The following is a 14,505-nucleotide window of genomic DNA, read 5'->3' as shown; positions in this document are numbered from 1 at the left end:
GTGGTTTTTAAGTCATACTTAAGGACTCACTGGATGTCCAGCGTACCTCAGTTGGTCCCCACATGATAAAAGCCACAATAAACCACCGCACAGCTCGACTCCCAAACTCCACTTTTAGGCACCAGAAATTTTTGGCTCAAACTAGCTTGAGATTTGATAGACAACAGATGATTTTATCTCTCCTTCTTAATCCAAGGCTCATGAGAACATATTGTTACTCATGTCATGGAGGGGCCCACCGGAAAAAGACCCAAAACCTGCTGTGGGTCTAAAATAACTGTGGGAGAGAGGGATAGTGTGGATTCTTATAAATGAACTTCAGAAGAAAGCCACTTTATTTTGGCATTGTACAGGTTACAATGAATGTGTGTTGTGTATGTAACCCATCCTGTTGTATAGGAGCAGTGGGCAGCTGCAGCACCGAGGGACCAACTCCACTTCTTCTTTCCATGGCCTTGCTCAAGGGCACAGACAGGAGTATTAACCCTAACATGCATGTCTTTTTGATGGTGGGAGGAAACCGGAGCACCCAGAGGAAACCCACACAGACACAGAGAGAACATGCAAACTCCACACAGAAAGGGCCTGGGGTTCGAACCCAGGACCTTCTCTCTGTGAGGCAACAACGATAACCACTGGACCACCGTGCTGCCCAGCAGTCTTATCTGTTTGACTGTGGTATCAAGCACTCACATTGTGTGTGTGTGTGTGTGTGTGTGTGTGTGTGTGTGTGTGTGTGTGTGTGTGTGTGTGTGTGTGTGTGTGTGTGTGTGTGTGTGTGTGTGTGTTTTGTACCTCATGTGCTATTGAAATGTGAGTGTGTCTAATGCCCGAGACTGTCTCCAGTCTCCCCTGTAATAACCATGGCGTGGGTGTACTGTCTACGCTTACTGACGTCGTAAAGTGATGTGGGTAGGCATCGGTTCACATGGGCCCGGCTTGCTGCATGTATGTTGGGCAGCATTAGGGATACTGCTTACATGCAGAGGTCAGTGGCCAAGTGCTCATATAATGTGGCAGGTGTGTGTGTTACATGTGTGTAAGTTGTGTTGTCAGACGTACTGCCTGTTACGGGACATGCCTACCACACTTGTGTATGTAACATGAGACTAGGTTGTTTTTGGACTGTGTGTGTAGGCGTGTTGTAGAGACACTGAGTTTGTAACATGGCATCAAGCTGTCCTTCCAATTGTACGTGTGTGTTTGTAGGAATTGTGTGTGTGTGTGTATGTGCGTAACATGACACAGGACTGGTTGTTTTTGGACCACTGCATGCTTAAGATGTCTGTAATATCAACTGTGTGTGTGTGTGTGTGCACGTGTGCGTGTGCTTGTATAATTAGGGTCCGTGCATGTTCATGTGCACATCCCACACTACTCTCCTAGGGCCCGGCATTCATTTCAACCTGGTGTCGGTGTGTGACATTACAAAAGACTGTACCTGGGATACTGTTTCTGTGTGTGTGTGTGTGTGTGTGTGTGTGTGTGTGTGTGTGTGTGTGTGTGTGTGTGTGTGTGTGTGTGTGCGCGCGCGCGCGCGCATTGTAACAGGAATGACAGTGTGAGCCATGTGCTCTGGATGAGGGTGTCAGAGCTCAGGCCAGAGGGCAGATGCCAGGTGAAACACTAGATGACATGGAGAAACTAATGGCACAGGAGTAAAAAGAGGGAGAGAAAGCCCCCACCTCGGTCCTTATCATCAACCACAGACAACAACAACTACACAATGTCTATTCCTTTAAACCAGTTCTTTCCTCTTTTAGCCAGCCCGGTCTCCCTCCACAACCCCTCCAACTTTTTAAAAAACAAAAAAAAAAAGGGCAGATGAGAAGAAATCCATCTGTCCAGCTCTGCTGTCTGACCTGATCTCCACTGATGTCTCCTCCTCTCTGCTGCCCTCTGCCTTTGTGGTTGTTTTCCTTTTGTAAATTGTTCATTCTTCTAAAGGTGTATAATAATGTCAAAAATCGGGCGTCTGGGTGGCGTAGCAGTCTACTCCGTTGCCTACCAACACGGGGATCGCCAGTTCGAATCCCCATGTTGCCTCCGGCTTGGTCGGGCATCCCTACAGACACAATTAGCCGTGTCTGCGGGTGGGAAGCCGGATGTGGGTATGTGTCCTGGTTGCTGCACTAGTGCCTCCTCTGGTCGGTTGGGGCACCTGTTCAGGGGGGGCGAAACTCTTCCCTGTCAGGTGAAAAGAAGCGGCCGGTGACTCCACATGTATCGAGGAGGCATGTGGTAGTCTGAAGCCCTCCCCGGATTGGCAGAGGGGGTGGAGCAGCAACCGGGAGGGCTCGGAAGAGTGGGGTAATTGGCCAGGTACATTTGGGTAAAAAAGGGGATTTTTTTTTTTTTTTATGTAGAAAATCATACCAATTCATACTTAGAGAAGTGATTTGGGCAAACAGTAATTGTGTTGTTTATAACGATGCGGATGGTGTGTTGAAATTTTGGACTTCCAACTGATCTCGAAACAAGAATATACTCAGGATTATTTGCTTGACTCAAAGCATGCTGGGATTTTTTTTGTACAAATCTTTAATTTTTATTCCCTCTGTTTTAATTTCTCTCCTGATTCAATCTCCCTGTTTCACCTCCCTCCTCCTAGGACAGGTCTTTGCTCTCTCTCTCCATCTTCCTCTCTGATCCATCGTCTCTGTCTTCCTCTAAACACTGCCGCAGCTTATCTGCGATGAAACAAGTCGCTCAGGACTAAGGAGCTTGTTACGTTATGGCCTCTCTGACTTTCATAGGCGTCCCTAAATGATGGCAGCACACCGAAAGACACACACACACACACACACACACACACACACACACACACACACACACACACACACACACACACACTCACATACGGATATCACAGCCTGTCTTTGTGTCTAGAGTGACAGTGGCAGCTGTTAAGGATCATGTGAGAAATTTGACCACATTGCATTGTGCCCTCTGGGCAAGATGTGTGTGTGTGTGTGTGTGTGTGTGTGTGTGTGTGTGTGTGTGTGTGTGTGTGTGTGTGTGTGTGTGTGTGTGTGTGTGTGTGTGTGTGTGTGTGTGTGTGTGTGACAGAGAAATGGGGGAATATTTTTGAAAAAAGTATACATATTACACATTAAAGAAAGACGTCAGGGACATGGAGACAAGAAACATTTGTAAGTGATCAGCAGAGGGGATAGACAGATTGAGTCGGAACAACAGAGGTACTTGTGAAATTGTAATCTATCTATCTATCTATCTATCTATCTATCTATCTATCTATCTATCTATCTATCTATCTATCTATCTATCTATCTATCTATCTATCTATCTGTCTATCTATCTATCTATCCTGTCTGTCTTGTCTATCTATCTATCTACCTATCCTGTCTGTCTTGTCTATCTATCTATCTACCTATCTACCTATCCTGTCTGTCTTGTCTATCCATCTATCCATCTATCTTGTCTGTCTTGTATTATCTATATCTATCCATCTATCTATATATCTTGGCTATCTATCTATCTATCTATCTATCTATCTATCTATCTATCTATCTATCTATCTATCTATCTATCTATCTATCTATCTATCTATCTATCTATCCTCTCTGTCTTGTCTATCTATCTATCCATCTATCTTGTCTGTCTTGTCTTTATCTATCTATCTATCTATCTATCTATCTATCTATCTATCTATCTATCTATCTATCTAGCTAGCTAGCTAGCTAGCTAGCTATCTTGTCTGTCTTGTCTATCTATCTATCTAGTATATAAAATCAAGCAATATGTCTTGGCTAGCACGGTGGTCCAGTGGTTATCACTGTTGGCTCACAGCAAGAAGGTCCTGGGTTCAATCCCAGGCCATCCCAGGTCCTTTCTGTGTGGAGTTTGCATGTTCTCCCCGTGTCTGTGTGGGTTTCCTCCGGGTGCTCCGGTTTCCTCCCACCATCAAAAAGACATGCATGTTAGGGTTAATACTCCTGTCTGTGCCCCTGAGCAAGACGATGGAAAGAAGATCTGGAGTTGGTCCCCAGGTGCTGCAGCTGCCCACTGCTCCTACACAATAGGATGGGTTACATGCAAGAAGACAAATTTGTTGCAATAATACAATGACAATATAAAGTGTCTTTCCTTCTTTCGTCTTTCTCCATTTATCAGCAGGCAAGCTAAGTACTATTGCACTGTTTCGTATTTCTCCGCCTCCCGTCCGCTCTCCCTTCCTCCCATCTCTTCCTCTCTACCTGTTCTCCACTCTGTCTTCCTCCCACATCCCCTCTGTGCAGCCGTTTACAGTTGCATCTTCATTTCATTTCATCGGGGTGTAACACAATCTCAATTTTTCCGTTCAGTTCCCCTCTTGACACCCTGCTGTCAAATACAGCCGCATGAAGGAAGACACAAACACACACACAGACACACACACACACACACACACACGGGGGGGGGGGGTTAACAGAGTTCTCTCAGCCTGTTTATTATAATCAGAAGCACCTCATAAGGACACTCATTTTCCTCTTGTGTTCTTTCTCATTGTGTCTCCCTCGCTGTCTTTCTCTCGGTTTTTCCATGCGTCTCTTTTCTCCCGTCTTTCCCCCTTCTCACCTTTCTCTCTTTCTTTTGTTAAGTGCCACTTCAACAGGCTGGCGTCGTTCCCTCGTTGGAGAGCCCTATTGGAGCACGGCGAGTATTATCCTGTTGAGTTTGGGATTAGCGTTCTGAGCCCTGACAGATGTACCTGTGTTCATTGTAATCATGCCATTATGTGTGAGAGGATAGGCGACGGATAGCCACCTGACGGAGGGGTGGGGGGGGGGGGGCTCTTACCATGTCTACCACCGGAAGCCCGGTCAGAAAGGAAGCACTCCCACTGATTTTCGAGCATCTCAAAACAGGGCGTGTCTGCTTTACCATCGGTGAGTCAGACCAGTTGCGTGGTGCCGCCATATTAAGTGACCATGGACCGGTCAGCTGGACGCTGTGTGCTGTACCCCTCCACCCCACCGTGACTTTGTTTGCCGTCCCTACAGTAAGTGACTGATGGATGTGTCACGCAGGCGTTGCTGAATACCATATCCCTCCTCCATTGTATGCTGTAACAGAGGAAGCCTTTCACCAACAATAGTGGGCAGGGGAATGGGTAGCTGGGTGGTGCTCACAGCCATCAGGAAGGAGAACAGCAGGGCGGGAGTAGTGCAGAGTGGTTTGAATGATGGGAGACATGCGCCACACCGCAACCCCTTCTCACGTGGCACTACATAGATGCATAAGCACACAATATATACAGGCGGCTGACAAATTAAAGGAAAAGCCTAAATCCTTGACCCCTACAGTGAGCGGGTCCGGGGGCTCTGTTATGCTGTGTTCCTGGCATGGTTTGGGTCCACTTGTCCCCTTAGAGGGAAGGGTCCCTGCAAATCAATACAAAGTTATTCTGGTTCCACTTCACCTTTATCCTATGATGAAACATCTCTATCCTGATGGGAGTGGTCTCTTCCAGGATGACGATGCCCCCATCCACAGGGTACGAGGGTTCAAAATGGTGTGATGAGTATGAAAATGATGTATATCATATGGTATGGCCTTCACAGTCACCGGATCTCAACCCAATTGAACACCTAAGGGAGATTTTGGACCGACGTGTTAGACAGCGCTCTCCACCACCCTCATCAAAACACCAAATGAGGGAATATATAATGGAAAAATAGTCTTCATCCCTCCAGTAGAGTTCAGAGACTTGTAGAGTCTATGACAAGGAGCATTGAAGCTGGTCTTGAGGCTCGTGGTGGCCCAACACCTCTCGGTCTCTCTCTCACACACACCCACAGACATACAGATGCATCCTCTGGCATTAGTTAGAGTTGCATCTCAAATGCACGTGTTCAAAGTTTAAAGTAAAGTTTCATTGTCCCCTGTGGGAGAAAATTGTCTTTGATCAGAGAATTCAGACAGATATGTCACACAAAAAAACACTTTAAAACGCTGACCCAAATTGAAATGAACCCATCACACTGTCCACCCCCCACATGTGCGTGCACTTGCGTTTTAGTGTCTATCAATAGCTACCATCTTATATTTAATTACTTAAAACAAGCAGATATGTCTCTCATTAAAAACCGCCCTGTCCAACAGAACTAAACAGATAGCTTGAACAGCTCTAATGCTCTCTCTGCTAATCCACAGATGGTAATAATTGCAGTTTTTGTGGAGGGAGGTATCAGGGGTACGATTTGGAGCACGTCAGCGAGAAAGCAAAGAGTTTCAGGTGTCAGTAGGCTGAATAAAGGACAAATTAGTCCGGGCGTAACATACATCCCTGCAAACAAGAACTCAACTGTCCAACCACATTTGCTGTCTCACTTAATATTATATAGCGATATATAAAGAGCGATATGAAGCAGGTGGAGGAATTATGGAAAGAACAGAGAGAGTGAGACCTTGACAACAAGTCAGAGTAGATAGAGTGAATGTGAAAGGCTAATCCTATACAGTTATCCCTTCATGGACTTGATTAGAGGTCAGTCTAAAGCGCCCTGATCAATCGGTCAATATTGCCATGCATAATACGCCTTACAGGTGATGAGCCGTTTCCCTCTCCTCCATCTAGGGTGCTGAGGAAAAGGTCCAATCACAAAGTCACCCCAATTCATTTCCTCCACACCCAGTACAGGTATATCCATTTTGTTTCCAAACATTCATTTATTCATTCATTTATCTTCAACTGCTTCTCTGGGGTCGGGTCGCGGCAGCAGCAAGCTAATTAGGGCACTCCAGATGTCCCTCTCCCAAGCAACGCCCTCCAGCTCCTCCTGGGGGATCCCAAGGCGTTCTCAGGCCAGATTTGACATGTAGTCCCTCCAGCAAGTTCTGGGTGTACCCCGGGGTCTCCCCCCATTTGGCCATGCCCGTAAAATCTCCAAAGGAAGGCACCTAGGAGGCATCCTAATCAGATGCCCAAACCACCTCAACTGGCTCCTTTCAACGCGAAGGAGCAGTGGCTCTACTCTGAGCTCCCCCCCCCGGATGTCCAAGCTCTTCAACTTATCTCTAAGGCTGAGCCCAGACACCCTACGGAGGAAACTCATTTCAGCCACTTGTATCCGCGATCTCACCCTTTTGGTCACTACCCAAAGCTCATGACCATAGATGAAGGTTGGAAGGAAGATTAACTGGTAAATTGAGAGCCTTGCCTTGTGGCTCAGCTCCTTCGGCACCACAACGGTCCGGTACCAGGTCCGCATTACTGCTGATGCTGCATCAATCTTCCTGTCAATCTCCCACTCCATCCTACCCTCACTTGAAGTCCTTCACTTGAGGTAACAACTCATCCCAACCACCCCAGTGTGCACTAGAAGTTGCGTTCTGATGAAGCCAACAAAGCCACATCATCTGCAAAGAGCAGAGATGCAATTCTGAGGTTCCCAAAACGGACACACTCCTCACCTTGGCTGCACCTTGAGATCCTGTCCATGAATATCACAAACAGGAGACAAGGGACAACCGTGGCGGAGTGCGACACCCATCAAAAACGTGTTTGACTTTGTGCCGAGAATGCACACACAGCTCCCACTTTATTTATACAAGGACCAGATGGCTTGTAGCAACTGCCCTGGTACCCCAAACTCCCGCAGTACCCCCCACAGAGTGCCCTGGGGTACATGGTTGTAAGCCTTCTCCAAGTCCACAAAACACATGTTAGACTGGCTGGTCAAATGCCCATGCCCCCCTCAGCACTTCCGCAAGGGTAAAGAGTTAGTCCATTGTTCCACGGCCAGGACAGAATCCGCATTGTTCCTCCTGAATCTGAGGTTTGACAGTTGGTCAGAGCCTCCTTTCCAGTACTCTAGAGTAGACTTTACCAGGGAGGCTGAGCAATGTGATGCCCCAATAATTGGAATACACCCTCCGGTCCCCCTTTTAAAATATGGGAACCACCACCCCAGTCTGCTACTCCACAGGTACTGTCCCCGACCTCCACCTGACACTGAAGAGGCGTGTCAACCAAGACAGCTCAACAATGTCCAGAGCCTTCAGCATCTCAGGGTGACTCATCCACACCCAGTGCCTTGCCACCAAAAAGCTTCTTAACTATCTCAGAGACCTCTGCCAGGGATATGGGTGGGGCTTCCCCCGAGCCTTCAGACTCTACTTCCTCCACTGGGGACATCTTAGCTAAACACGTGTTTTGTTTCCAAAAAAAAACACCCTGCTTCAGCACACACTTATTTTTTTCCACAATGTTGTTTCTTCTTTTTCTTCTTCTTCTTCTTCTTCTTCTTCTTCTTCTTCTTCTTCTTCTTCTTCTTCTTCTTCTTCTTCTTCTTCTTCTTCCTCTTCCTGCTAGGGGTCACCACAGCAGCACAACCGTTTCCATCTCTTCCTGTCCTCTGCATCTTCTTCTGTCACACCAGCCACCTGCATGTCCTCCCTCACCACATCCATAAACCTCCTCTTTGGCATTCCTCTTTTCCTCTTCCCTGGCAGCTCCACATTTAGCATCCTTCTCCTAATACACCCAGCATCTCTCCTCTACACATGTCCAAACCATCTCAATCTTGCCTTTCTTGCTTTGTCTCCAAACCATCCAACCTGGGCTGTCCCTCTAATGTCCACAATGCTTCTTAAGTAGCTAAAAATAAAAAGTAAAATTAAGTATTTCTTTAAAAAAATACTTTTCCACAGCAAAATGTGCTGTGCGACATGCAGCACAAGAAGCCAACAAAGGTCACAAGACCTTTTTGTTTCAGGTGGTGTTAGCATACTTAGTATCTAATCTCAATTAAGTTAACATTGGTTTAGTGTTGCAAAAATGTATCCCATACACCTTATTTAGCATATTTAACTCCATCACAGTATTGGTTCTTACAAACCATTTGAGTCGTTACATGGTACTGTATATTAAAATTTTACAAAAATCACATGATTAATAATAATAATAGCATAATTCATGAACATTTTCTCTGGAATGAAACACTGTTTGATGAATATTAATTTGCAGTGGCAAATAGCCAGCTAACAAAACAAACAGCAACCAGCCTCCGAGAGGTTAGTAATTCCCCATCGAAGGCCTCAGCTGGCTATATGTGTACGCTCTGATATCAAGATACATCAGTGGATGTTTTTACAAATGCCTATAATGCTCAGAGGCAAATGGCTGTGATATCTGCCCCCTCTTTAATAAAATTGTCATTTTATGACGACATGGATTAAACCGTGAAGTTCACGGCTTCGGTGATGTGTGTAGTGGCAGTATATATTTGATGATAAAAGCAGTATGAAGAGCATCCTCCTTTCGTCTCTACATTTTCATCTTTTTTTTTCCTCACCTACTTTTCTTCTTCCTCCTCCCCATTGAGTCTTTTCCATCTTTCACTGTCAGCCCCCTTCAGTGGCGGATGTCTTTTTAATGGTCCAGCACATTAGGGCTAACCCTCTGATCGCACACGGCGGATGCCTTGGCTCGCTGGCCAGACTAATGTCTATCCTGGCCGTTTGATTTGCAACCGTGGCCAGCTGATTTGATCTCAGGATGAATCACTGATTAGTGAATATGGATATGAGTTAGCCTTTGAGGTGCAATGTGGGCGTTATGTAGGTGTGTGAGAGGGAGCGATAGAGTGACTGAGTGGAGCGAGTATGTTTGAGAGAGAAAGTGTGTCTGTGTGTCTCTGGCTTTATGTTTCTGTGTGTGCGGGCATATCTCGCCAGTAAGTGTATGGATTTGGTGGCTTTATTGATAGCAAAAAAAATCCAATTTTCAGCTTTTGAACTTTTCACTCAACTTATCTGAGGCCTCATTTACACCTAGCGTCAAAATCCTAATGCGCATAGTGGAATTATCTAGATTGTGTCGGGATGGGGCAACCAATTGTTTTTGACTGATGTTAATACAACTATACTGGAAAGAAAACATGGCATTCCTGAACTTAATGCGTTCAGAAAATCTGATTCCAATCCCGCATGGATGCCTTTCCAGTTTGGCTTAAATGAAGCTTGGCACCCTATCTAGACACAATCTTGATCCGTCTTCTGTCTGCATTAGGATTTCCGTCATAAGGTGACAATGGAGCATTAGTGAACCCAACCAGCTATCGTCTCAGCCTGAACCTGTCCTTCTGTTTGTGTCACCCCACAGGAACAAACGGCCATTTTGGCAAATGGTCTCCGTGGTCCCGCTTCAACTCCCTCTTCATCTGGCTCCTTCTTGATTGGCTCCTATAGCCTGGACAGGGAGGGACTGAAGATGCTGGGGATGGGGCTTGCACTCACGGCAGCCATTTTGGCCTTCATTCTGGAGAAGCTGTACTGACAAACGGTTCAGACATCTGAGATTTGACAAGAATGTGAGACGGAGAGAGGGTATTGTTGGAGGGCGAAAATAGTGACGGGACTCTCTTCTGCTTGGCGTCCTTGAGCAGACTCACATATTTCATCTTAAAAACACCGGAAGGGTTGATGAAGAATTAACAGGAGGAGGTGATGTCCACAGAGTCCAGTGGTTGTGCTGTGAGATTGTTTTTAATGAAAAAAGTAGAATTTTCCACCGCACAGTCATTTTACTTCACACGCCGCTCCAGTGAAGTCAGTGTTTCTTATTTCTTTGCCGCGGCAAGTACAAATAACAATACAAACAATGTGATAAAATGCTATAAGGGCCATGTGCGTCCATTACTATTTCAGAGAGAACAGGTTTTTTTTTTTTAAATTTTGTTGAGTACAAATCACCTTCAAGATGTTATAGATCCCTAAGCGAATCCACTATGTAAAAAAAAAAAAACGCAGCCTGTATGAAGATTTGAAAATGCTTCGCCCTGCCAGAAATGTTTGTCGGGATTGCACAGTGTGAAGCTTTGCTCCTCAGTCATTGACGACTGTTAACTGATTTTATATTGAAACTTGAGTTAACTTCAAGTGTGTAGACACATCAAGATTTGTGGGTTTTCTCCGACACACAGCAAGCTTAAGCAGTAGGAATAAAACTGGCCAGGGTTGCTTTAAAATTTTTCAATGGTTGAGCTGCGTTGAAGGGGTTAAAAGAAGAGCGAAGGCTTAGAGTCACAATTGTCTTTTTTTTTAAGTGTAATGATACAGTGGGGACCCAAGGCGATGCGACAATGGGCACCACCAAGGTGTCTGCCAAGCTGGCTTGAGCACACGTCATCGTGCTGGCATGTGAGATGAGTTAGCCGACATGAAATCTGAAAACTTTTCAGTCTGCATTTGGAGAGGGCTCAAAAAACGTGCTACCGGGCGTCCGGGTAGCGTAGCGGTCTATTCCGTTGCCTGCCAACACGGGGATGGGCGGTTCGAATCCCTGTGTTACCTCCGGCTTGGTCGGGCGTCCCTACAGACACAATTGGCTGTGTCTGTGGGTGGGAAGCTGGATGTGGGTATGTGTCCTGGTCGCTGCTCTAGCGCCTCCTCTGGTCAATCGGGGTGCCTGTTTGGGGTGGAGGGGGAACTGGGGGGAGTAGTGTGATCCTCCCACGCACTACCTACATCCCCCTGGTGAATCTCCTCACTGTCAGGTGAAAAGAAGCAGCTGGTGACTCCACATGTATCAGAGGAGGCATGTGGTAGTCTGCAGCCCTCCCTGGATCGGCAGAGGGGGTGGAGCAGCGACCGGGATGGCTCGGAAGAGTGGGGTGATTGGCCGGGTACGGGGGGGCATTCTACTGTTTATTACATGATTGCAGTACAGAAAAGATCAAACTGACCCACCACCGAGCTGTGTTTACCCACTTACCCTCCATGTCTTCCTCGCGCAGCTTCCGGTCAGCATGCACGTGTGCACAACCTGTTTTTGCAGTCATCTTGTTGAGGATTGAGATGTGGTAATGGCGGATACATTAGAGAAAGGAAAATAAGAACGACGGATCAAAGTTTAACTGTATAATACTCGGATCAGAGGTCATCTCTAACCTTAAGTTCGACTTTTCTTTTTTGACCCTGGAGAAAGACGCATAATTGTTATATTTCTAGCGGATTGGCTTTATTTATAACGAGCGCTTTTGAAGTTGTTTTTAAAGCAAAGGTTTTTTTAAATTTCAGTTGGGTTTGCGTTTTTTTTTTTTCCTTAAATGTCAATCTTAAGTTTGAATATATTTGTATTGTACGACCCCATAGCAACAGATTTTCAATAAATTGCCAGGCAACTGGTCATGAAAATGTCAGGAGAATGTTTGCGATTTATTGAGGATTATCTTTATACACCCGGCCTGCGGGCCCAAGTGTGCCTGCTGTTTGTGTGACGTTGCTTTTTCACCCACCCATATTGTTTTATGTGTCTACGTGTTGCTGTCCCCCAGAAATAAAGGACAATGGAGATTCCTCACAAGTGGCACTCTTTTTTTCTTTGTTTGTTTGTTTTTTTGTTTTGTTTTTGGGGATTTTTACCCCTTTTTTCTTCCAATTGTACTTGACCAATTACCCCACTCTTCCAAGCTGTCCCAGTCGCTGCTCCACCCCCTCTGCTGATCCGGGGAGGGCTGCAGACGACCACATGCCTCCTCCCATACATATGGAGTCGCCAGCCGCTTCTTTTCACCTGACAGTGAGGAGTGGTAGGCAGTGGAATAGACTGCCACGCCACCCGGACGCCCATGAGTGGCACTCTTGAATTGTTGATTGAATTGATCAGTTAGAATGAATGAAAGGATTGTTTGTCTTTTTTATGTCTTCCTTACTGTGTCTTGCTAATGAACAAAGTTGTCTGTCTGTCTGTCTGCCTGCCCCCTCCCCCGGATATGTACAACGAAAGCTCATCTCCTCAGACAGTTACATGCCCCTATTTATGTGTTGCATTGCACCGGCACATGTATCTCTAGCGGTATGTTAATGTGTATGTCTGTACCTGTGTGTGTGTGTGTGTGTCAGCAAAGGGAGGAAGGGTGTCTGTATACTTGTGTGTATTTGTACGTCTGCATGCCTGGCTTATAACCCCAAATGTCTGTGTGTGTGTGTGTGTGTGTGTGTGTGTGTGTGTGTGTGTGTGTGTGTCTGTGTCTGTGTCTGTGTCTGTGTCTCCGTCAGCTTGTTTTGAGAGCTTGTTTCTGTGTCAGATCATATGCGCGCGTGCGTGCATGCATGCATGCATGGAGTGAAATGTGTCCCGCGCTCTGATGTTGTTCCTGCATGCCCCCCTCGCCCACCCCCCATGCTTAATTTAGCAGAAAAGCCCAGCGTGTGTCTGTGTTGATGGCGTGGAGGCCTGACGCTGTGTGAGCCTCTCTGTTGCAGCGCCGCATGATGAGTGACGGCACTCATCGCGCTCTCATTCACAAAGCCTTGTTATTGCTGAGACGCTGCCTCTCTGCAGATACTGCAGATAGGGCCCAAACACTCATACACACCCCTTTGTATCATCTAAATAAATGATGCATGTCACACGTAGACACACACACAAACACACGCGTCTTCACCGCCTGTCTCACGATAATATTAATAACAATGCACGTCTCGCACACATCTGAACCCCAACTTTGTATTAAGCAGGCGAAGGATACCAGTTCAAGCACACTAGCACAAACGCCTCAGCTTTATATTATCCGATCAAATGGTGCATGTCTCACACACAGGCACCCTGGCTTTGTATTATACGATCAAATGATGCGTGTAGCTTGTTACATGCCGCTAACAGCAGCCTACACGCTTCTGCAGCCGTCCATACCATGTGACAGCTCTTCTGAAGCCTTGCGAGCGCATTTCCTCATCATGCGCGTCAGATCCGCAGTATTGTTCCTCTATGAACATGGATACAGTGCCCCCCCTCCTCCTTTTTGTTTTACGTTGGTGAGATCATCTTGTATTATGAAATATTGAGGCGGGTGCCGCAGAGTCGGCATCATTCTTTAAACTCGCTTCATTCTGTTCAGTCGTCGCTAACAAAGGTGAGAGTTCTGTGAAATCGCTCCTGTGTTGTCAGTCCATCATGCGCTTGGCGAAACAAGCTGAGACGAGCGCAAATTGGACGCTGAAGCGCCAGGCCGCACCATCTTCCATGGCGCCCTATTCTGTCCATTAAGGTCGGTTAGATTCAGAGCGGCCGGGGCAGAGCCCTAGAAAGAGAGTTACGTCAACTCCGTAGACGTCAATGGGCCAATTATTTCCCAGCAATGGCGGATCATGGGAGCCCCGGATAGTTCCAAACAGTGCGACCCGGGGCGATAGGATTTCTATGGCGAAGGTATGTTTCTCGCATTAATCAAAGGTTAATTTACAGGTAAGAAGCTACAGTTGACATTTTAATGATGACCATTTTACAAGCACGTTTGAATCAAATTCACGATGTAATTTAAAGCGTGGTAGCTCGTCAATTTCAAACAAAATATTAGTTTTAATGTTCCTACACATGCGCATAGAATATGTGTCACGTTAGAATATATCTATATCTATATATAAATGTAAAAATCTGAAAATAGTGGTTAGTAGTTACCAGAAATCGCGGTTAAGCAGTTCATTTAAATGACCCGCCAAGCTTCGTTTGGAACTATTCGGCGGCTACACGAACCACGTGACCCTCTCGCGTTCTGA

General features: G+C 46.2%; 1 protein-coding gene across 1 annotated transcript in view; it reads left to right on the top strand.

The window, feature by feature from the left end:
* The window catches only part of cdkal1 (CDK5 regulatory subunit associated protein 1-like 1), a 505,260-nt gene extending 493,023 nt beyond the window's left edge, over positions 1 to 12,237 (top strand). The window contains exon 16 of the mRNA XM_056286983.1: positions 10,109 to 12,237. Coding sequence (XP_056142958.1) covers positions 10,109 to 10,282 — 174 coding nt within the window. The 3' untranslated portion in view covers positions 10,283 to 12,237. The remainder of the gene's footprint in view (positions 1 to 10,108) is intronic.
* The last annotated feature ends 2,268 nt before the right edge of the window (positions 12,238 to 14,505 follow it).

The sequence above is a fragment of the Lampris incognitus genome, chromosome 9 (genome assembly GCF_029633865.1).
Source record: "Lampris incognitus isolate fLamInc1 chromosome 9, fLamInc1.hap2, whole genome shotgun sequence".
Classification (NCBI taxonomy): Eukaryota; Metazoa; Chordata; class Actinopteri; order Lampriformes; family Lampridae; genus Lampris; species Lampris incognitus.
This window is presented reverse-complemented; position numbering and strand designations above follow the sequence as displayed.